The sequence below is a fragment of the Ascaphus truei genome, chromosome 5, assembly GCF_040206685.1.
Source record: "Ascaphus truei isolate aAscTru1 chromosome 5, aAscTru1.hap1, whole genome shotgun sequence".
Taxonomy (NCBI): Eukaryota; Metazoa; Chordata; class Amphibia; order Anura; family Ascaphidae; genus Ascaphus; species Ascaphus truei.
In genome coordinates, this window is record NC_134487.1 from 42,157,999 (window position 1) to 42,180,836 (window position 22,838).

A 22,838-nucleotide genomic window follows, 5' to 3' on the forward strand; every position below is an offset into this window, starting at 1 on the left:
TTTTTGCCCTATAATTGATTTTGCCTTGATAGAAAACCCTCTTGATTTTGAGTGGGGAAATTAGAAATTGTAAAACTAATGCAGTACTGTTATATTCTGTTCTAAATGATCTCGTAATACAAAGTATTGTCACTATAGCACAATAAAGGACCACGACTCTACATTTTCATATTTTTGCAAGACATGCCTCATTACCCTTCCTGGGAATTTCAAATAAAACATTAGTCATTTTGAAAATACGTTGCAGTGATCACATGTTGTTGTTAAGGTCACATCATACATTTCTTGATGTTCACTGTAATTATTTATGTCAAGGAACCCTGGACAAAAGTTAGCTCTGACCTTGAAATTTGTGGCAACCCCTTACTTATTTAATAATTTCGATGCAACATACTGTACCTCATAGAATGGTCTGTAATCCACAACAAAATGGCAACTGGCAAAGGGTCCATTAGAATCTTTCATCTTAGAGCAGTGCTCCTCTGCAAAATGTTCTGCAAAGAGATTTTGTGAAATTCATTACTTTATTCCTATTTGTCACTGGACATTTGTTCTTGCATGCTAATATTATTATATTTACATTGTGTAGTACAATCACTGACATTTTATTGTCTGTAGCCAGTCACTTTTAAATAAATCCTTTGAAAAATACTCATTTTTAATCTTGGATTTAATACTAATGGGGTATCAGGCTGTGTATCAAAAAATGGTCACAGTCCCCTATAAAGTTCTATTGGGACATTTCAGCTTCTTTCCTAACAATAGGCATGCATCATTTTACATCTGTGTAGCCATGGCTCTTGGCTACTAATCTGCCCTGCCTAACACATAAGCCCTGGTACAGTGCAGGCAGTGTTAGGGTTAATCTGGGTTCCACTGCAGTAAACAACTCCCTTGAGTGGGAGTGGGCCTAAGGCCCGTGTGCTGCCCTATCAGGGGCTCTGACCTGGGTACAAAAGGAGCACCAGGCCTACATTTGAGGGTTCTGTTCTGTGTGGGAAGTATGGAGCCAGGGCTCTGCCCACCTTCCTTCCCCTCCCTCAGGGGATACTACCCCTTATTCCACCAGGGAATAGGGGAGCTAAGGATAGACCTTTAGGGCCTCAAGCCCTGGGTGTTGAGTTCAGGGACCATCCAGAGAAGAGAGAAAAGAGTGTACACATTGTATGCTGTGAAGAATAAAGGACCATCCACTGTTTTATACTCCTGTCTGAGGCTGCAGTTCTTCAGGGAGGGAGTGTGAGTGTTTTACACAAGGGACTGCACCTATCCCTATAAGCCCTGTGGGAATGGAGGTGCTGCAACACCGAGTGATGAGCAGTGAATATCCCTAAAGCCTGTCCTGTTCATCCCCACTACCATCGGCGGACACTCAGTATCCTGTCCTAGCAGGTGAGCAGCACAACAACATCAGGTAGCAGTGAGTTTCCTGCCGTGTGGAGGAAAACCTATTACATCCACGATAAAGATTTTCCTCCTGACATACAGAATAGTGCTATTTAAAAGCTATTGTACATTTGCCAATCAAAGGCAGGGTGCAGAACTAAATCCATTTTTGCCTATGTTCCCAATATGTCGCTGGTACAAATATAAGGTGTCTAGAATCCCACATCACGTGATTTGAAAAGTCTAACTGAAAATGCAAAAGCAAAATATGAAATATGTATGATATTTTTCTACTACAGTATTTACCATTATCCATGTTAATACAAGAAGTTTGAGGTGGATCAGGGCAATTTGTCACCTTCCAGGACTTGGAAAATGCTTCTGGTGAAGACTCCTTTATGTTTGAGGGAGACATAAAATCATCTCCTGCGTTGTAATTGAATGATCCACAAAGCCCTAAGAAAGACAGAAAAAAAAATGATAAATGTTCCAGTGCTCTATGTACTATTGTATTTCAAATGCATGTAACATTTAAGTAATGATGCACTATGCTACATGTGTATACCCCCAAGATAATCATTGTCATTTGTTAATAAAAACAAAAGGGATGCACAGTAATTAAACATACGTAATGTAAATGTAAGTACTGTAATAAGGAGTTGTACATGTAGAAACTTCCCCCTACTCTCAAAACACACAGCCCTCTTCTCAACAACAGCGCTGAGCGAAAAATGCTCACATTTGTGTTGACAACAAATTTTGAACATGTAGCAAAAATATTACACATATCTGAAACTTAACCAAAACTGCCAACAGAAAATATCTGAATGCACATCGACCTTGACATTTGTTAAAACGTTGAGCAATATTTTTTATTGCAAAACTCGATGATCATTGTGAAACCTGGGGATTTTTGTTTTATATTATAGGGGTGTCTCGGCCAATAATAGTGACTTTTCAATGCATTACGTAGATAGACAGTACTGTATTTGAGCAATGAAGGAGGAGGAGGTATTGTTCATTTGATGACAAACTAAAATAGTTGGTCTCTCCACAAACACAAATAGAGACCTTACCTTTTGCCTTTTCAAATCCAGATGTTGGAGCACTGACATATAGTTGCATAGTAGACCCAGTCTTTATGAGCATACACTGACCATTGTATACTTGCAAGCTAATGTATGCACCAAATCGAAAAATAATTATCATATCTAAAAGGAAACATATTTTCAATATTGTTTATTTTGTACATAGTATTTGACATATCTTTACATTTCAAAAAAATCATACAAAGTGCATACAGTACTTACCCGACGTATAGTAATTTTGGTTTTTTATGTTGTTGTTGGAAATGCTGCCATCCTTGTTGAACACAAATGTGTTTTCTTCATGTCCCTTAGAGAAAAAAAAGAATGCTCTTCAATGTATTCAATCTGATGCTGTTAGATAGTGCTGCTTACAGAATATGAGATAATAAAAATCCTCCCAAATTGTGAATCTGGACTACACTGAATAGACGCAACGCAGAGTTTCCCAAACATTAAGAGGAAAGCATGTTACACGTTGTTTTTTTGGAAATTCCCTGTGATTTAATTATCGAATTTTGGAGTTTGGCATTTGACACTAATATAATGGGTCATGGAACACCTTTAACTTAAGTCGGAAAAAAAAGTTGATTTATTTTTGGTTTCAGTTATTAACATGCTCAAGGAACAACTTAAGTTTCAATTATTTGTATTAGCTACAGGAATGGCTTTGGGTGAGTCAATCAAAATGGGGGTGGATAATAAAGGTACCAAAATAAGCACATTAGGGGAAGCTTATATCTCCACGCCCAGCATAACTACGTTCTGACGGCTGTTGCAGACATGTGACATCATCAACCGACACTCAGAAACCACTAACACCTCATCATTTTTCTCAAGTTGCCTTGCGTCATCATGGGATTCTTTTGATATATTTTAAGCCAGTGTTCGACAAACATATACATTTGCACCCCCCGGGCGAGTGGATTTAATATCGTGGAGAGCTCCTATTGGCCGAAGCAGCACACATGTGGTACTAGGTGGCGAGTAGATTTTTTTGTTCGGCGAGTAGATTTTTTGGTGATTTGTCGACCACTGTTTTAAGCTACTTCTTTTTCATTGGTGGGCACAGGTGTGCTTCACCTTTTGTTTCAGGTTTTTCAGCATGGCCAAGAAAGGGTAAAATGCAAAGGCAGCAGAGAAGCTACAGTACCAAACACCCTTGAATCATGGGGGCTCTTCTGCAGCAAATATCAGAGGTGCCTAGGGCTATGGAGTGATCCTAGGAGCGGGGTATCTCACCTAGGCTTGTAAAGAGAACATTTGCAAGGGCATAAAGGACTCTCTTTGCTGTTTGTTTTTAGAAATATTATTTTAAAATATATTTTTTAAATCATTATTTTTGTGACAAATGTTTCTAATTGTACAGCATTATTTTTATTGGCTATAAGTGCTCACGCAAAAATAGTTTTCTGCTATAGAATAGTTGATTGTTTTAAATTAGATTGTAACCCCTACACCCCTTGGGGTCTTTCTCGAAGCAAAAATCATAACTGTTTCCATTATGATTTTTGCCTTAAAGAAGGTCTTCTGTGTGGGGTTGAAAAGTCAGTTTCAGGTTTAATTAAATGACTACTTAAGTACTAGTGGGTTGTGTACTATCCTGTTACTAGTGGAATCTTGCTTGAAACCTTGTTATGTAAGTACAGTACCATGAGTTGATTGTCTGCAGGAAATATGGGAAAACACACAGAATGAATGAACTTATATATACATTGTAGAATAGGGGTTTCCATAAGGATCTGACTCGCTACACTTCAAATGTCAATATCATAGATCATTTATAGGATGCTGAAGCTTACATTTCCCAATGCCAGCTTTTTGTCTATTACGATACATATCCCAAGTTTCAGCATTTTATTTTCTTAAAATCGTAGTTCATTCTTTTGTGGGAAGAAGATTACTCGATGCAGGGTTTTTATTTTTTGCCATGCAGCTTTCTGAACATTCCTGCCTCCCGATTGTTGTACAGTATTGCAAATTTAGCTGATGAACTTTTCAATGCTCTGCTTACTTTTCAATAGCCACTTAACATGACAGGATGATTGGCTATTTCACACTTACCCTATTAAGAATGAGAGTAACACTGTTTAAGTAAGTTCTTGACTGAGCGTTCTGGGTCTGACGAAGCTCAATAGAAATGTACCAATCACTATCCTGTTGAGAAAGATGCATCATGTTACTGTACATGTTTTATACCAGTACTGGAAAAGAAAAGCCAATGTACATGTATAGCGTAAACATGTGATATCATAATACATTCGATTGCTAATGAGTAAGCAAAAATGACTAATTTTAGATTTTATGCTCCATCAGATCATCTACATTATGAAAATAAAATCAGAAATATTGTTCAATAAGTCTATAATTATGATAAATTATGCGGGTGTTGTTTTACAGTATTTAGTCGCCTGTATTCCCCCAGTATTGCCACACTGGTGCAAGACGTTTATTTTCATCAATTACATACAGTATGTAGCCAGGGTTATGGCGCCGGCTCATAATGCAGAATATTTCCGTTTTTTCATAGAATTAAATGGCAGTGATAATGCAGAATATCCCAATATTATGTACCAATGGGGGGCATTAACCCCTTCAACATCTGCATATAAAAAGTACTTTGGGAGGGGGGGTGTCAACGGGGTATTACTGTATTACTGCAACATTGCTTTTCTTGCTGTTAAAACGGATACTGAAAACTTTTTTTTAATATCAATATACCATTGTACAGTATAATGCTTTGTTTGTGTTAGTGAGTGGTTTAGAAAGTGGTACTGGTTATAACTTGAAGAATAGAAGTAGAAGGTGCCAGTTATAAAAATTGCTGAGCAGGTTTCTGATTTGACTCGGCTGCAAGCAAGGAAACAAACAGGTATGAAATGTTCTGAGGGCGTCATAAACAGCCATGTGCTATGATGTTGTTGCATAGCAAGGTAGTATATTTATGGCAGAAAATCCACTGCTTTAAATGTAAACTAGACTAACCCAAATTTACATCTGTAATTTACATTATGTTTGCAAAGGAGAGAAAGCGTTTAAACAAATGCTGTAAATACTCTATTGAATCTACAGTATTTGCATAGCGCTTTTAAACTCAGGATATGAACCTTTGAGAAAATGTATTTTTACAATAAAAAATAGGTAAGTGTATCTCTATGACCCAATACATGTTTCCCAAGTCTGTTTCAGTCTGCTGAACATTACACAGAGGTTGCTTTTTGTAATTTTACCCAAAATAACTTAATTCTCTGTCTGCTGAATAAAACCAGCAATTCCTGCAATCATTTTTTGTTTGATGTAGTAGGATCTGGTGTATTTTCCAGGTTAAGCACACGAGTCATAATTTACTGTAGGTGCATCCCAGTTTTGTAAATCATAGTAGAGAAAAAATATTTGGCTGGCAACTTATGTGCTGATCAGGCATCTAGGAATGTCAAAGTTAGTGAGGCACATTAGTTTTTAAAAATGCTTTCGGCCATATTTACTAAGTGGTGCCAAGTAATAAGTCACCTTACAGCTTTCTAAGTTGAATGGGCCGTAAAAGTCCCTTATGCCTTAACATATGGCCCTTTGTGTCTCTTGCCAACACGTTGTACTAACATTGATATTCCAGATTTGCTCCCCTCAAAAAAATAGTTTCAAGCCCTTTTCTCCTTTGTCATTTTTTTTATTATAAATCTTGTTGTATTATAAAGACTATCTGGCACTTGAACAAGTGACCACGGGAGTCACTATAAGCCCTATAAATTGCACTCTAAAGTTGCAACATCCAGTTATAGACGTAGTTAATGGATGGATATTGTATAATTAATAGGACCAATAGGGGATCCAGACGATAACATTTTATTAAATCAATAATAAACAAAACAACAAATATAGGGAACATGTAGACAAAGGATATTAAAATCCCCATTTTTCTATGTCCTTAATATGCGCTATTTTAGGTGGTTATAACTACTATCAAGGCAATTAATCCTTGGTGTGAAGTTCAACAGTATATCTGTATATACACCCTTATCCACCCTTTATACCAGTGTTTCCCAACTCCAGTCCTCAGGGAACCCCAACAGGTCAGATCTTAAGGATATCTCTGCTCCAGCACAGGTGGATCAATCAGCGGCTCAGTCATTTTGATTGAGCCACCTGTGCTGGAGCAGGGATATCCTTAAGACCTGACCTGTTGGGGTTCCCTGAGGACTGGAGTTGGGAAACACTGCTTTATACCGTATATACACACAGGATACCTTTCCTTGTGAGCATAGGCTGTATTTACACACAGCTCACCCTATATTCAGCCGTCTCTCCCGTTGGGGATTTGAATATTCTTTGTCTACATGTTCCCTATATTTGTTGTTTTGTTTATTATTGATTTAATAAAATTGTATGATTTTTTTATTTTAAATACTATTTATGAGTCTGTTGTAAGGGGTCTTCTGGATCCCCTAATGGTCCTATTAATTATACAATATCCATCCATTAACTACGTCTATAACTGGATGTTGCAACTTTAGAGTGCAATTTGTAGGCTTATAGTGACCCCCGGTGGTCGCTTGTTCAAGTGTCAGATAGTCAAATTTTCCCTATGCATCAAGTTTTTTACCTATTACTATTAGGTGATCGATGAGTCACTATGTTCATGTATTATAAAGACGCAACCAATTTCAGTAAAAAACTAAACTGAACCAATCTGGATTGCAGCTTTACATTTATATACAACACACAGAACCCCTGAGCCCGCACAAAAATATATGAATATAAATGTCAAAAAGGAGAGCCATTGAGCATGGCAAATGAATACATTTATATATATATATATTTTTGCTATACATTTTATACAGGAATACTTATATTATATTGTCCAGTGATAAAACATTGTACATACATAAGATAACACGTAATTGCAGTCTCCATTTAAGTTGTATGTTTTGCCATCATACGTTGTTATATGTAATCCCTCTTCCACTTTACATGTTCCAGGACATGCACCTTCAGAACAAGACCATGTTCCACCTGCACAAATGCTGGCAAAATATTCAAATACAATCACTTGTGTTAGATACAGTAAGTTGCAAAACATTTTGAAATATTGTAAATGGTATTTGCAGTTATACAAAAGGCATTTTAAATTAATTTACAGTATGTAACCCATATCAAAAAGTAACAAAACAAAATACTACGCAGCTTCAATCTAATTTGTTCATTACCAGTGCACTGTATGCCATGGGCCGATTTGATCTCTCAGAGTTTAGATTAAGTTTTAAAAGGGCAGAATAAATCTGAATAATATACAAAACCAGAAAATCATGTCTACCTGTATATCGTGGACTCAGTTATCAACATATGTATGATCCCTTTAGTGTTGGAGGAACTAGCAGTGAATTGACATTGAATAATTTCTTATCTCAGCCAGAATTCACTTATTACAAAGCAATACATGCACTGTGAATATTTACCACTCGGATTTGCAAGTACTCTGACGCTTTTCTCCTGATTGATAGGTTTTTCCACCATATGCACATGGGCATTTAGGCTTGGCCATACATGCCTTGCTTCCTCCCAAGTCATCAACCACAAGACCTAATAAATTGAAAAAACCGTAACATTGGGCCATTTTCAATATGTGCCAATACATTATACTCACAAGATAAGAAAACTGAAATAACTAATTAACATAATTTAGAAAAAAAATCTATTTTTTATGAACTTTGTTAATATAACTTCTCTCTGCATAAAATCTGCAAATTAACTTTATTCATATTCCCCTTCTTTATTTATATCACCCTTCTTCTATACTATGAATGTTATAAGCAGAGGCGGAACTAGGGGGGAGGGGCAAGCGGGTCAGCTGCCCCGGGCACAGAAGTTTAGTGGGTGCAGGTCAGGTGGTCGGAGGAGGAATGCAGCGGAGGATGCAGCACTATGGTTGCGGTGGCAAGAGGAGAGGAGGGTCACAGCAGTCCTACCCGGAAGTAAGTAACAACTTCCGTTGTCTGCCGCTAGGATGGGGAACCTCGCTCCACAGGTAGGGACTTGTGAGTGGAAGAGAATGGGGGAAGATGGTGCGAATGAATGGGGAGATGAGGGGGGGGGGAGTATTTCTTGCTAAAATACGTCCCTTCCTCTCAGAACAATCTATCAAAACTCTTGCTCATACCCTCACTTGTGCTTACATACAAAGCTATACATAACACTGCTCCTCTCTACATCCCTGACCTAATCTCCAAATACATTCCCACACACAGTCTATGCTGTGGCCTTGATCTACGTCTCTCCATCTCCCTTAATACTTCCTCTCACTCCTGCCTTCAAGACGTTTCCTGTGTTGCACCCCCAGCTCTGGAATTCTCTACCATTCACAATCAGACCATACATACATTAATTTCAAAGTTCCTTAAAACATACTTTTTCAAGGAGGCCTCTCCAACACTTTCCTACTCAGAGTCCTGATGTTCATAGCCAAACCCTTGCTAAGAAGCTCACACACTGTTACTTATGTCTCAACTTCCCTCCTTCTAGATTGTAAGCTCCTTAGGGCAAGCACCTCCTTTCTTTTGTCTCAGTTTGTGTTGACATATATGTACTCTTTTGTGAATTTTTTTTATTGTACTGCTCTGGGGAAAATATTGGCACCATGCAAATAAAAGATAATAATAATAATAATAATAATAATGAAATATCTCAAAATAGCTACATAATACATATAGTGGCCCATATGCATTAAAGGGTACAAAGCTTTAGCCCGTCTCAACTACTATTAACTTGAAAGGGAGTTAATGCATGCTAAAGTGTAGCACTTTTTAGTGCATATGGGCCAGTATTCTAGCAAGGTATTTAATGGAATGATCTGAGAATATGGGTTAAATCAGCATTTGCAAGATTGCATCTCTAACAGCGGTCATTAACTAGTCTAACTGCTGTTTTACGTTGGCCTTAAATGGTAACTATAAACATAGAACAGAAATGGAAGTAGGCATATTTAGCAATTCTTAGCATTTTACATACACACTTACCTGCAGGGCAAGTACAACCCCCAATAACGCCTTTTTCTTGGAAGGGAGTTGGATTAGAGCATGTTGGTAGAGAAATTAAAGCACATTCATCATAGATTTGTGTTTCTGGACATTCAGGTACACCTAGAAAGATACCAAAAAGAGACCTCAGTTATCACGAAAACAAATTGTATATATAATATGGGACAGGGTTTAACTACAAAATATAAATGGTTTCATATATTTTTTAAATGTTTCTTTAACTAGAGGGGCCAGCAGTGAAGCGCGGTGAAAAATACATTCTGGTCATTCTTAATTTTCTTAAAGTTCCTTCAACTCTGCAAAGGTGTTCCTAATTCCATCAAAGCCACCAACACTCAAAGAAATGTTCTCAGCAATATTACTTTAAACTGTAATTGGTGACTATGTATATCATGTAGATATCAAAGCATCTTTCCATGCACTGCATAAATATACAAAATTGTCCACACTGATCAGGTTTATAGTAAAACAAAACCTGCATCACATACAATCCCCTACTTCTAAAGTACTTCATAAAATTATATTTCCGTTTATATACATGTGCATGTTTTTTTGTTTATTTTTAAATGGTGCATTATAAGCCATAAATAAACATACCACACACACTAGATGAGTCATCTCTCCATCCTTTCCATGAATCTGAACATCCTGCAGTTCCACAGATCCGGGCTAATTCAGTAAATGTTGAACATGTGCACATTCTTTTGTCTTTTTCGTTACAGTCGGTGTATTCTTGCGCACATATCTCAATGAAATCCTTTGGTGGAGAACTCCCGTATTCACATGAAGAAAAGTAGAGCGAAAAGAAATGGCTGCAATACTAAAATGACATACAGTGATGTATGATTAAAATGATTAATTAAAAAAGATCTTACCTATTGTGTATATTAACAGCCTGTACTCTAACAATGGAGTTGCCGTGAACAAATTACTATTTCATTAAATTGATGTTTTGGGGGATTTTACTTTTGTTGGGGGGAGGGGGAATTAGTTACTAACAAATCACTCCCTCCATGGGTTTGTACCCCACATAAAGTTTCCGGTATGCCTAAAAAAAGGGTAAAGAATCCTGAAGGGTAATGTATATAACCATAATTTTGTCATCTCTGTTTTATGGTTTACTCTTAAGATTCTGCGGCTTAAATGCACTAGGATACTGAAGTCATGTTAATAGTAACAATGTATCCACTAAGGATAATAACATAATGTGTTGTCCACTAAAGAGCATAGCATTGACTATAATGGTCGTTAGTGGTAATGAGATGCAAATCGTATGCATTATCATATTATCTCCTTTTCACTAAAGTCTGTTAAAGTTAACGCAGGGACTTAAAGTTACATTACTTACAGTAAGCTTGCACTAAACTTGGCATTACTCGCATCCAGACCCTGGGATAAGGGTTTTACAGTGTCTGGACATGTGTCACATCAGAGTTAGGCATAATTTAAAAAAGAAAAGTTATTCCCCAGCGTTTTTCTCTTCTCCCTTTCCACTCAACAAAACCCATATTTTAGGTTCTGGATAGGTGCACCACAAAGATTTGCATAATGTCCTACAATAATTAGAATTCATTAATCCAATTCTAATAAATCTGTTCTTGTTTTTGCAAATAATTAGTTTGGTGGAAACAGTGTTACTTCAGAGCAGATAACATCCACTCCTGACTGTTTTAGGTAACATCACTGTTTTAGGTATGAGTTTCCATTGACTTATACGGTTCCATTGTCTGCTTGTCAAAATAAAGTATGAAACAGCCTAACATTTTTTAGCATAGCTAAATTCTAGCAAATAAAGGAATCGGTTCATAAATTCATATGATAAAAGAATGCCGTCTTATGTTTAACAACATTCCATTCACAGCAATAGGTAACACTTTATCTATATGTCTACTTAGGACATTACTGTATAAGGGAAACCTTGCGTTCCTTTGTACTACTAATAAGCTGTCCCTAACCCATTGTAACTCCACAGGGTATGAAAAGAAGTAAGAGAGACAAAAAGGTGGGGGTTTTGTTAACATATTTTCCAATAATTTACATTGGGTAGAATGTATTAGATTTGTATTTTTGGCTGATAAATAACATTCAAAATTCCTTTGTTTTCATGTGTTAAAATTAGTTTCTGTAATAACATGTATCCTGTTATGCGCAAGTGAAATGCAATGTGCCACACCAGGGCTGAAGAAGTTCAAAAGTTAATCTGGTAAAAAAAAAATTGACTGAGCTATTAAAAAAAATGGCATTGTTTCAGCCAGATATATATTTCATTAAACATTGTGGTCCTTAAACTGTACCAGCATAATGAGATTATAACATATGTTAATTTCTAAACAAATTAATAGTTAGAAACACAAACACAATCTTTTGGACATTCTGAGCAACTCTCATTTTAGAAACCTAATGTTACTTAAATCATTAACTCATTCAAGTAGTAAATATGAGAATGTTTTTTTTACATTTACTGCAATTTCGCTGGGGACACCTGCAACAACTTCAGATTCACCATCTCTTTCAATGATGTTCCTGTCAAAGAATTCTAATTTGTCTTCACCTGAAAGGCAAACATTTTAATGTTAATATAATAGCTATTAATATACAGTTAGAGAAAACACAAATGGGAAAATGCCCTATGCACGGCAGTATTTGATATACCATAATTTAATCAATAGTGTTGTCACCTTTTTGAAAAATATATCTTAAATATCTATAACGTATTCCACCATATAAGGAGTATGCATTGCTCAGCATAGTGGTTTAGCTACTAGTTTTCAATATTATATAGGAATAGAGAATTGTCCAATTATCCCCATAACACAGGGGTTACCACGTGAGAGGGCAGCAAACCACGATTCTACGATCTTTACCGTTGTAGCAATCATACAGTATGTATGTAAGAAAAAAAGGATTATTATTTCTATTGTCTAAACTCCCCACTCACCATGTTTCTCATAATTATTTGGAAAATACCTCAAAAATACTGGACTGGGAGACCTCATGATCTGTACTGATACCAATATAACACAATTCCTGCCATGATTACTAACAGGAGACTCTCTGAGAACCTCTTGTTATTGACACCCTCTCTTTAGATGGTAGGTAAAACAATGGAAATCTTTAAAACCTACTCTTTTTAATGTATAGTATGTTGTGTGAAGGGTATTGGTTTAGCACTTTAAAGCAAACATAATTATTTTTTAAATGAATTCATGCAATCTCCTACAACTTTTGATGCTATACATTTATTTAAAAAAAAATATCTACCTGACAGTAATTACTAGGAAACTGCTTATATGCTGCATTTTCAAAATTGGCACCCTGACATTTTTGTAAAACTATGTTTAGGCAAGAAATATTTTTTTTTTGCTTGCTTCTCTATGCTGCAAATGTTTAAATAAAGTTATTTAAAAAACAAAAACACAGTGATCTTTATTCAGCAATCTGTCAGACTACCGTCCCAAGTCTCTGAATGCTAGTTCCTTTATACCTTTAAGTATACACTTCCTAATCAAACTGAAGCTTTCTTAAAGCCTTTCTTTTTTTGTTTACAAAATGTATTAGAGTTAACTTAAAATATCTCATTTGCCTGTTTTCAAAGTAGCCCTGCTTTTTACATTAGAGTTAAAAAGGCAAAAAAGGCTTGTTGATATTCAAAGCATTACTGTACAGTACATGACTAAGGTCCCAGCTATCTGAAAGAGCTTCTAGCTTACTACACTCCCATTCGCTCACATCCATCTGCAGATGAAGGACTAAAAACAGTTCCCAGAACTTGATTTCCTTTGGGGCCCAAGCCTTGAGGCACGCTGCTCCCACTCTTTGGAACAGTCTACCACGCACAGTTCGAGAGCCCCCCTCTATGGAAATCTATAAAAACAGGCTCAAGACCTATGTATTCTACCCAGGCATTTAATTAATGAACCACAAGCTGTACGGCATTTAATAGCTACAGTACAATCGTGTATTGTATCTTTCCTTGTGTTTGGTCTATTTTACAACCTGAAATGTTTTCTTCTTTTTTTCTTTTCTTTTTGTAACTGTAAAGTGCTTTGAGCCCATTGGGAGAAAAGTGCTATATAAATAAAGTTATTATTATTATAATTATTATTAATAAAGAACAGCGTTTTGTATAATTTTCTATTAGACTGACAATATTGTCATTGGATATCAACCTCATGGTGCCAGAGGGTTTAGCTCTTCAGTGTCATGATATCCAGCCTTCCTGTTTGGTGATGAATGTTTGCTGATTAAGGCTGTATACAGTATCTACAGTACTTATGCATATGAAAATTACGCTCTTTCTCTAATCTAAACATATACTAAATTGCACTGGCTTCTCACCACTCAAAACCAAACATGCAAACCAAAATCACTGTTTAGTAAATATAGACAGAATAATTCCCCCCATGTGTTCTTTAATACTTTACCATGGATAACAGGAACTAACATGTTCAGCTTTTTCAAAACAACAAACAGTTAATGTCCATTAGTATATGTACTATAGGTTCATATAGAAAGTGTTAATTTCAGTAATAATCTCAAGAGACGACAAACCCAACAATGATTTTCACTGAGATTAGAAACATTTCCTAGTATTGCAGAATTCAAGTCAGAACTTCTGACTCTTTAATCAAGCTTGCCGATTCTCCTCCCATTTGCCACAATCATTCTTTACTAGGATATTCATGTCTATAATACATTACTGCCAAACATTCCCCGTCTGCAGAGAATATAATATAGGTAGCGAAAAAAGGAAATGTTTCTGATATATGACTTCAAAAATGAGAATTTTTGCTGTCTCTATGTTAGAACAAGGCTTATCACAATATACATTTTTACCTGGGTTTTCTTGAGAGCCTCCACAAAGACCGCATGTTAGATATTTCTTCCTAAGATTCACCTAAAACACATTAAAAAAATCCACACACATTTTAAGAAAGGGAGAATTGAGTTATTAAAATACTGTATATTTCTTGTTTTGCCCATTTATTTAATGTATTTGAAAACCAACTTCACCATAGAAACAATCATGTCTAAGCTCCCAAAATTACTAATTCCAAAATTAAAGCAGCGATCCCGCCTGGGAAATGTACAAATATATATATTTCTTTTCATACAGTAAGATACATACATAACAGAATATACAGTATCTAACATCAAATAATGCACAAGCAAATACTTACACTGAATAAATCATTCTTATTCCATGACAATGTCATAATATCTCGACGGCTGTGGACATGTATAAACATTCCACATGTTTGAATACTTAATATCTTGTTCATATATGGCACATCAACCCTGCATTTAGGTGAAAAATGTTGTTACACAGGGTAATACAGATGAAACAAACAGACATTAACTAAAGTACAGTATGTACCTTTTTTGTTTAGCAGGCTTTGCCTTGACCTACAGAACTCATAGAAGTCACTATTCTTACATTCTTTGATGGCTTATTTGTAATGCATTAGTATGGTACTGGTAGCACTGTATATCTAATTGCTTAAATGAGATGCTTCACAGAACTTTCTACATGTAATAATACATTTTAATAATTGTCTAAACCCCTTCAGTGATGTAAAAAAACATTCTGCAGAAAGGCTTGCTGGCTGAATAATTAGGCAACAGAGATCTGACCTTAACTCAACCCTAGAATAAAAATTAGACAATTTCATAGCTAATATATGTGCATAAAAGGAAAGTAGTGATAAAAACACGTGAGCACATTCCCATGTTTCAACCCTACCCTACCTTATAAGCACAAAGGATATACTGTAGTGCCTCTACTGCAGCTAGGAATTCTGTGTAATGATATGCAATTAAGCACTAATTTTGCATCACTGTTTGCTTCTTAGCCACTTTGACAAGGATCCCTTTAGTTTAAGAGTAAGCCTACTGCTTTACACAGCTTTAACAGCAAAGCCTGGGGGGTAACCACCTAACAGATAAAAACTTTTTTGGTCTCATTATTGTGAGGATGGTTGTTGGCCGTGCTTTATGAAACTGGCCAGGGCTACAAACCAGGTACATAAATAAGTTATGACAGAAACACTCATGAAAGGGTAGACCCCCTTCAAATTTCCTTGTGCTGCAGAGATTCACTCCAGGTATATGAAGTCCATTTAAATCAGCAACATGATAACAGACCATAAGGGGTTAACACATATGATGAACAGCAAATGAGTCTACTGACTCCCCCCTAGTATGGGAGCAGCCTGGCAACATACAGAGGGTTGACCCAGTAGGTTAAGTAACCTGCTAGGGACCCCTCAAATGTATAAATAGTGCACTAAAAGTGGCTGTTCCCCTGGGGTGCTTAAGAATAAGAAATAAACTTACTCAGTTCTTTCATTGGTCTGTTCCAGTTGGCGTGCTCCAGGCTTGTGAGCAATAAAGTAGCAGGATATCCTCTCCATAGGAAAGTAATCAGCGGGCACTGCAGTGCAGTGCCCGCTGATTACTTTCCTATGGAGAGGATATCCTGCTACATAAATAAGTTATGGTGAATCATTTTTTTTTTTTTTTTACAAAGACTCTCCATCATACAGCAGTTATAAAGAACACTTGTGAGCATGTTAAAAAATTTTGACAGTGCTTCTTCCACAGCAGTCAAGGATTCTGGGTAATGACATGCAAACAAGCACTTATAGAGCATCATAGAAAAGAAAAAAGATAAACACAGGAGTAGGCCTATGAATCACAGTGCAGCTAGCATTCCACTGTATTGTTATGTTTCGTCTTTTTTTTAAATTGTTCTCGTCAAAGGCCCGTGAGGGGGATGAACCGTCGAATATTCAGAAATAAATGTTCACTTTTTGTGGGAGGTATTTCCCAATAGAGATATATATTTGTCTAGAGAAATATATCTAATCTAGCTAGAGAAAGAAGACCACCAAACAATAAACAATATAATTCACAGGAGCACTTATTGCATTTACAGAATGGTCATTGTTGTGAATGAATAGCATTTTTTGTTCTTACTTTTTATTGTTAACAATAATGTCAGAACCACTGATTTCGACTTCGTTGCCATCTATTTTGATCATTACTCTTTTAATATGTCCATCTTTATCGCGATTCAACTCTATGTTAAACTCAGCACCATTTTCAACACAGTGACGTGAGAAGGACATTGTGCTCTTGGATTTTATGTAGAACAGTTGACCATTAAAATCTTTATAGGCTCCTTTTCCCCATGTGCTGCATTCACCTAGAATAGAACACACAATGAATTATTCCCTAAAAAGTAAATAGGTTGATATAAACGCATACACACCACTTTTTCTAAGTTTCATTTATGCATATCAATGACATATATATTTACCGGAAGACCCACGCTCTTCTGGAGGAACTGTTGCATCCAATTCTGGAGAGAAAGTCATTACATGAACTTTCACGTTCTTATAAAAATGTACATTTTTAGCAGTGCAAAGCTTCTTATAGGAATAGCCTGCCCGTCTCACTTCCTGGTTTTAAGTGGGAGGTTATGAGTTACAATCTGCTATAGTGTGGCCACACAATAAACATACAGGATTTAAAAAATAACAGCTAATCATACAGATTATTGGTGGCAAAATTGTACTATTTTATGGGATATTTTTAAATAGTGGGGCATAAATATCTATTTTTTTATTTGCTAATTACAATTGCTGAGTAATTATTACGTCTTTTTTGCTTTTGAGTAATTATTAACCTACTATGGTTGGGTGAAAAGAAACTGAATAAAGAACTGATCAAAGTTAAATATATAAACCATTTCTTGACATTACACAAATGTATTCACCTGTTATTTTGGGTGCCTCAGTTATTTTATCTGTAAGACAAATAATTCGAGACATTTGTGATACTGGTTTCAGTGCAACGCAGTTCCCTCTACACACCACCCAGCAGACACAGCTCCCTCTCACCAACTGACCCACGCAGGCCTCAAATATCAACCCCCAACTCTGGCACGGATGTATCCCCCCCAAAATCACGCAACCTTACCACAGCTGTGACAATAACACCCACAAATAACCCAACATGCCCCCAACATCAAATTGACAGTACAAACATACCCATGCCGTAACTGTCATACACCATATAACTATACATATAAACATGGAAGGGCGGGAGATTTTCTTCCCTAGAGAAGCGCATGACACCCACTCCCAGATACTCCTTACTTCCTCCCCATTCAGCTGCTGTCAGACCACCCTGCCCCTTTCCAGTGGTAATTCCTGACCACTAGTTCAATGAATTAACCTCTTCACCCCCTCCTCCCTGCTCCTGGCCCCTGATCCTTGCTCTGCTTTCCACCACCGAGATCCCTATACAGTAAGACGATGGTAAAAAGGAGGGGGGTTAGGGGTTGAGGAGATACCCACCCAAGTATCCACAACATTGGTGGCGGGGGCCTTTTTAATCCCCTAACCCTAGGAGCATAGTGAGGGGCTTGGCATCTTGGTCATACCGCCCTTCCCTATCTTTCAGATCTCTCAATATTGCTCTACTCCACAGGTTCCCAGCTCCAGTCCTCAAGAACCACTAGCAGTGCAGGTTTTAAAACTATCCTCTCATTACCACAGGTGGTCCAATCATTTTGACTGAACCACTTGTGCTAAAGCAGAGGTATTCTTAATACCTGCACTGTTAGTGGTCCTTGAGGACTGGAGTTGAGAACCTCTGTTCTACACTAACCAATCCATAGAATTAGACAATACTTCGCCAAGCACATCACAGCATAAATCTCTTGTCACTATAGAAGAAATGCTATATTCTCGGCTCATATATGAGTGCATGTGTGTTTATGTGTGTCTGATAATCACTCCCAAATGCCTCCTAAAAAGTTGATACAGGACAATATCTGAGCAACGTATTTTTATACATTGACACAGAGGGGCCTATGTATAGGAGTCACAAACTGCCTTATTGATGTAAAATATTTGCACGTTAATCTACATATTTAAATTGTAATTGTGTGCACCTATGTATTAACCTGAATTTCCTCAATCGAGGTTAAAAATTAATTTAAATTTTTTTTGGGACACACAGAAATAGATTATGCCAGGTGACTGGATGGTAATGGTATGTACTAAAATAGAATGTTTCTGTGTGCCACAATTATCCACCAAATGTAAACCACTAAAAGTCTGTTTATATTGTTAGCTCAGAATTTAGTTTCTATGTAACAACTCAAAAATGTATTTGAAGCAGCACTAATATATTGTTATATAAGTAAATAAATGTATGGCTATTATAAATAATAATACATTAGTGACTTATATTTACTAATACTAGTTATAAATGAAACAAATACACATAATTCTGTTTTAATTTAAATTGTATTATTCAGGTATGCAACATGACACAATATGTCACAAATAATTTAAAATCATATTTTATGCACCATCTGTATGAAGCCCTATAATGCACATTTTATGAAGGTTTCTAATACTTTTTAGCACTGAAATTTGATACACAAAAAGTTTTAAAAAGGAAATCTCCGTACATAGGCCCCAAAGAAATGGAGCATAATGGGATTTTGCTCAAATATTGCATTGATGCCCCATTTGCTGCTACAAATGTAATAAAAAAAATATGTTGCTTGAAATGTGAAATTATGTGTATTGGATTTATGATGCAAACTAATAAAAAAAACTTGTGAATATACATTTTATTGGCTGTATAGAGCATGACACTATAGAAAAGCACCTATAGGTTGTTTGACCAATTATTATGGGCTTGCTGCATCTGGATTCTTCCATTGCCTAATAGAATAGTTGCTTTGCTATCAAAACTTGAATGCTGTGACAAAAGGAGTGAATGGTTTATCTTATCCCAAAGATCACGAGAGGAGGGTGTTACATTTCTTCAAGGGTGTATGGGTTTAGTCTAAATAAACCAAAATGTGCCATTGACATTGATTTTGGATTCTAGGATTTTGGAAATATGAACATAACAGCATTTTAAATATACCACTCCTCAGAAACCACTACTCACACCAGGTTTTAGAAACCGCCAATACACTTGCACATAGGTGAAGTCACGTAGTTTGCATATGAATGGAATGATGGGTCTGGCTATGGGCCCTGAGTTTGAGAGTTTGAGAACTACTGTGTAAAATAGAACAAAGTATCTATTTACCAGGCAACTCTGTAACATTCTCCCCTTTATTCAGCCAACAATTATTTTATCCCAGATTATCAAGACATAGAGGGTGCTAGTTTGGGTTGGGGTAAGTGTTAGACTAGCATATTAGGGCTAGGGTTGGGGTAAGATTTAGGCTGCAATATTAGCGTTGGGGTAATGGTTATACTAGCATATTAGGGTTAGGGTTAGGCTGGAATATTAGAGTTGGGGTAAGGGTCAGACTGGCATATTAGAATTAGGGTTGGTGCAAGGGTTAGACTGACATATTAGGGTTAAGGTTGGGGTAAGGATTAACCTAACTAATTTTATGGTGGTCTGAAATATGAATATTTGAACAAACAAACTGTACATACCTGATACATATGCTGATGTAGTTGTTACTAATATATTTGGGGAATACAAACAAGTAAAGATAATTAGATTCATGTTAAAGTTTTATTGAAGCACAATATGCCCATTGTATGGATGTCCAAACAAATCACAGCTCAATTTGTATACACTCACCACAGGACATTAAATGTTTGTATTACTGCATATAAACCTGCTTCTACAGTCAGAGCTTGCACCAACAAAACCACTTCCCCTGTTCCCCATTTGATTAACAAGCACATCAACATTCAGAGTCCCTCAAGAAATGCAATTTGTAATTGATTTCCAATGGAACTTAAGTAGTCAAAAAGATCACTGTACAGCTGAAAATATTACATTTTTGTTGTTAATTAACATTTCTGAGTAATTATGTTACAGTACATGCAGTTGGGTGATAAAAAACTAAATGGAACAGTTGATCACTGAATTTACAATAACCTAAGGGAGCTATAAATGATTAAAACAGCAATATGGGCTGAATCATTTAGTATATTCTACAGTATGTTCCACCTACTGCAACATTGACCCACCAATTAATTATATGTAATGCTTCTATGTATTTATCTTGTTGAACAAATGCAACAGCATGTGAAAAAAAACATTTTACCGATCTATCTCTACAATATATAAGAATTTGGACATCTGAATAAAACGTTCATGAAAATGAAAACTCAAAACAAAGAAACTTGTTAAAACGTACATTTCCCCCTATTTTTTTCCCTCAGTTCTGCCACAATTTATTTACAAGGTTATTTCCGCTCCTAAAATACATTCAGAGCTATGAATGAGATCTGTTCTACAGCTCTTGTTTATTTGATATCATATTATTTTATTCATATAAACAATGTGGTGGTCTGTCTACTTTTCTCTAATACTTTTGAATACATCCAAATTGTTTTCAGTGATTCCAGAAAATGAGCAAAGTTAAACAATTTTAAAGTACAAAAATACTCACATGTTACTACTAATGCGTCGGCTGTTACATTTTCTGTAAAGCGAGTTTAATACATGGGATTAGATATAAACTACTTTTACATGCATACGTAGCACACAGTAATAATACTGTGCACTGAAGTTCAAACAGATTGTAATATTTCTAGCATCAACCCATTCCTGCATAAGCAGAGTATCAATAGAAAATCTTGACACAGAGTAGTTACACATTTGTATCGGAATGACTCTGCTACTGCAAATGAGAAAATATTTTATAAAAAAAGAAACAGAATTGTTTTATTGAATTATTCTAGATTTCTTCCATGACTTACTCTACACCTTCAATATAAATTTAGAGCAGTGGTTTTTAAACCACTAGGAGATCACCAGCCACACCAGTTTTTAGACATTCCCAATACACTTGCACATAGGTGAAGTCACATAGTTTGCATACAGTATGAGTAGAATTTGGGGTCTAGCTATGGGAGTGGTTTGAGAAATACTCTGTGTAACACAGAACAAAGTATCTAATATCACCAGGAAACTCTATAACATCCTCTTCCTTATTCAGCCAGCAAATATTTTCGCCCAGATTATCAAAACGCAGAGTGCTGGTTAGGGATGGGGTATGGGTTAGTCTGGCAGGGTTAGGGTTGAGGACTGGGTTAGACTGAAATATTAGAGTTGGAAAAAGGGTTAGACTGGCATATTACGGTTAGGGTTGGGGTAAGTTTAGAAGGACATTTTAGGCTTGGGTTTGTGGTTGGTGTAAGGGTTAGGCTGAACAAGTCATTTATTTATTCTGCTATCAGTTACATAAATCTGAACAAGTGTCCTATTTACCCAGCCTGGCAAATAGCCTCTACCAAAACAGAAAGTCACATGACTATATTGATGAATGTGGCATTACACCTTCATGTTTTTAATAGATCTATAGTAGGGCTCATTGTGAAAGTTGTTTCCTTTAATTACTTTCCTGCAGGGCTGCTAACACAATTTTGGGGGCCCAGGACAAACTTAAAGAACGGGACCACTGCAAATCACATTTGGTCTACTTTGCCCCTTCATGTCTCTTTCTTCTCCCCTCTCTAACACCCTTTTTGTCATTTCATATTTTCCCTTTCTGTGTCTCCGTTCTACCTCCTCTAATGTATTTCTCTTCTTTCCCCCACATGTCTTTCTTTCCTCTCCCCCCCCCCCCCCCCCCACAGCATGTCTCTCCCCTCTCCAAGCATGTCTCTCTCCTCTCCCCCCCACAGCATGTCTCTCTCCCCGTCCAGCATGTCTTTCTCACTAACAATGTTTATCTCATTCTTTCTTTTTTCCTCCCACTTTTCTTTTCTCACACATGCCATTCTCTTTATTTATTCCAATAGAACGCAAAGAAACACCTTGCTCACCTCACTCTAAGAGGATAAAGACGGTGCAAAGGGAAACTAATTACGCAAAAACACACACAAAGTGGCCAAGAGAGGTCACTAAAAGTCCCTCATAATTGCACTCATTGCTTAGTCTAATGTAAGTCCAAAAGTGCCAGTTAATTAACTGGTACCAATAATATAATCATTATGTGTAGACCAACAGGAAAAATAACCAATAAAACTAATCTATAGCTAGACAGACAATTATGACAACTTTAATACAAATTAAAACAAGACGAAATGCATAAAATTACAGCTAATATACAAAAACTAAACCTAAACCTAAAAAGGTCCCTAATGGGCGAACACGGAGCAGTAGGGTGATGATAGGGGTTAATAAGACCTATATTGATATCCCCATGACATATATATATGGAGAGAGGTTCAAAATATGTTAACCCGGCTAAATAGCCTCACCTTACCTATATGCAAAATAGTCACTATAAATTATGGGGAAATCCCACATTAAGGAAAACTGAACACAC

The 22,838-nt window shown here is 36.5% G+C and overlaps 1 protein-coding gene across 1 annotated transcript in view; it reads right to left on the bottom strand.

The window, feature by feature from the left end:
* MUC19 (mucin 19, oligomeric) overlaps positions 1–22,838 on the bottom strand; it is a 203,173-nt gene that overhangs the window by 152,877 nt on the left and 27,458 nt on the right. The window contains exons 12-28 of the mRNA XM_075599071.1: positions 20,955–20,987; positions 19,984–20,010; positions 17,283–17,312; positions 16,824–16,865; positions 16,481–16,709; positions 14,683–14,800; positions 14,339–14,399; positions 11,959–12,053; positions 10,100–10,322; positions 9,482–9,604; positions 7,925–8,048; positions 7,354–7,492; positions 4,536–4,628; positions 2,697–2,781; positions 2,463–2,597; positions 1,693–1,842; positions 400–494 (exon numbers count right to left, since the gene is read on the bottom strand). Of these exons, the coding sequence (XP_075455186.1) occupies positions 400–494; positions 1,693–1,842; positions 2,463–2,597; positions 2,697–2,781; positions 4,536–4,628; positions 7,354–7,492; positions 7,925–8,048; positions 9,482–9,604; positions 10,100–10,322; positions 11,959–12,053; positions 14,339–14,399; positions 14,683–14,800; positions 16,481–16,709; positions 16,824–16,865; positions 17,283–17,312; positions 19,984–20,010; positions 20,955–20,987 (1,802 nt within the window). The remainder of the gene's footprint in view (positions 1–399; positions 495–1,692; positions 1,843–2,462; positions 2,598–2,696; positions 2,782–4,535; positions 4,629–7,353; positions 7,493–7,924; positions 8,049–9,481; positions 9,605–10,099; positions 10,323–11,958; positions 12,054–14,338; positions 14,400–14,682; positions 14,801–16,480; positions 16,710–16,823; positions 16,866–17,282; positions 17,313–19,983; positions 20,011–20,954; positions 20,988–22,838) is intronic.